Below are 664 nucleotides of genomic sequence, written 5' to 3'. Positions count from 1 at the left end.
GGGGGGGGACACAGGGACACCCAGGGTGGATGGGAAGGACACAGGGACACACAGCGCCTGCAAGGCACGGACACACGGACACAGCGGGTACAGGGTGCAGACAGACAGATGGACGGACACCCAGTACGGACTCAGTGGCCAAGAGCTTGGCTGTCAGCCGGTTCCTCTTGACGGCCACCATCATCCAGCGCTGGCAGAAGAGATAGGCACAGGCCACGATCCCACAGATGGTCCTGTGAGGAGAGGGCAGGTAGGGCACAGGCAGAGCACAGAGAGCACCCCAAAACCAGACCCTCCGTACCCCAAAATCAGGAAAAAGAAGGTCTCCAGGAGGTCAAAGGGAAAATCAATCTTGAGGTCACTCTTAAAAACAGCAGCGATGGTTTCTGGCAGGAGGGACAGGAATGAGGGTGTGGGTTTGGCGGTGAGCACCCCAAAAGTGTCCCGGGGAGGGTAAAGGGGAAGAGGGGGCACATCCTGCCCGCCCTGCCTTGCCTTGCTCGCTGTCGCCAGTAATCCCGCACGGCAAAGTGGGGGGACATCACCTCGATGCTGAAAAGCACCCCTGGAAAAACGGGGAAAGGGATCAGGGCGAGGTTTAGGGGTGCCCAGGGTTGGATTAGGGGGGTCCTCACCGCTGATGGGCGCGCCGAAGACTGTGGCC

The 664-nt window shown here is 60.2% G+C and overlaps 1 protein-coding gene across 1 annotated transcript in view; it reads right to left on the bottom strand.

The window, feature by feature from the left end:
- Positions 1–660, bottom strand: part of LOC102036153 (chloride channel protein ClC-Kb) — a gene marked incomplete at its 5' end in the record, with an annotated part of 3,626 nt that extends 2,966 nt beyond the window's left edge. The window contains 5 exon segments of the mRNA XM_031062972.1: positions 132–233; positions 302–451; positions 453–506; positions 508–565; positions 636–660. Coding sequence (XP_030918832.1) covers positions 132–233; positions 302–451; positions 453–506; positions 508–565; positions 636–660 — 389 coding nt within the window.
- Between the last annotated feature and the right edge of the window lie 4 nt (positions 661–664).

Source organism: Geospiza fortis, unplaced genomic scaffold, assembly GCF_000277835.1.
Source record: "Geospiza fortis unplaced genomic scaffold, GeoFor_1.0 scaffold4, whole genome shotgun sequence".
NCBI classification, from domain to species: domain Eukaryota; kingdom Metazoa; phylum Chordata; class Aves; order Passeriformes; family Thraupidae; genus Geospiza; species Geospiza fortis.
This window is presented reverse-complemented; position numbering and strand designations above follow the sequence as displayed.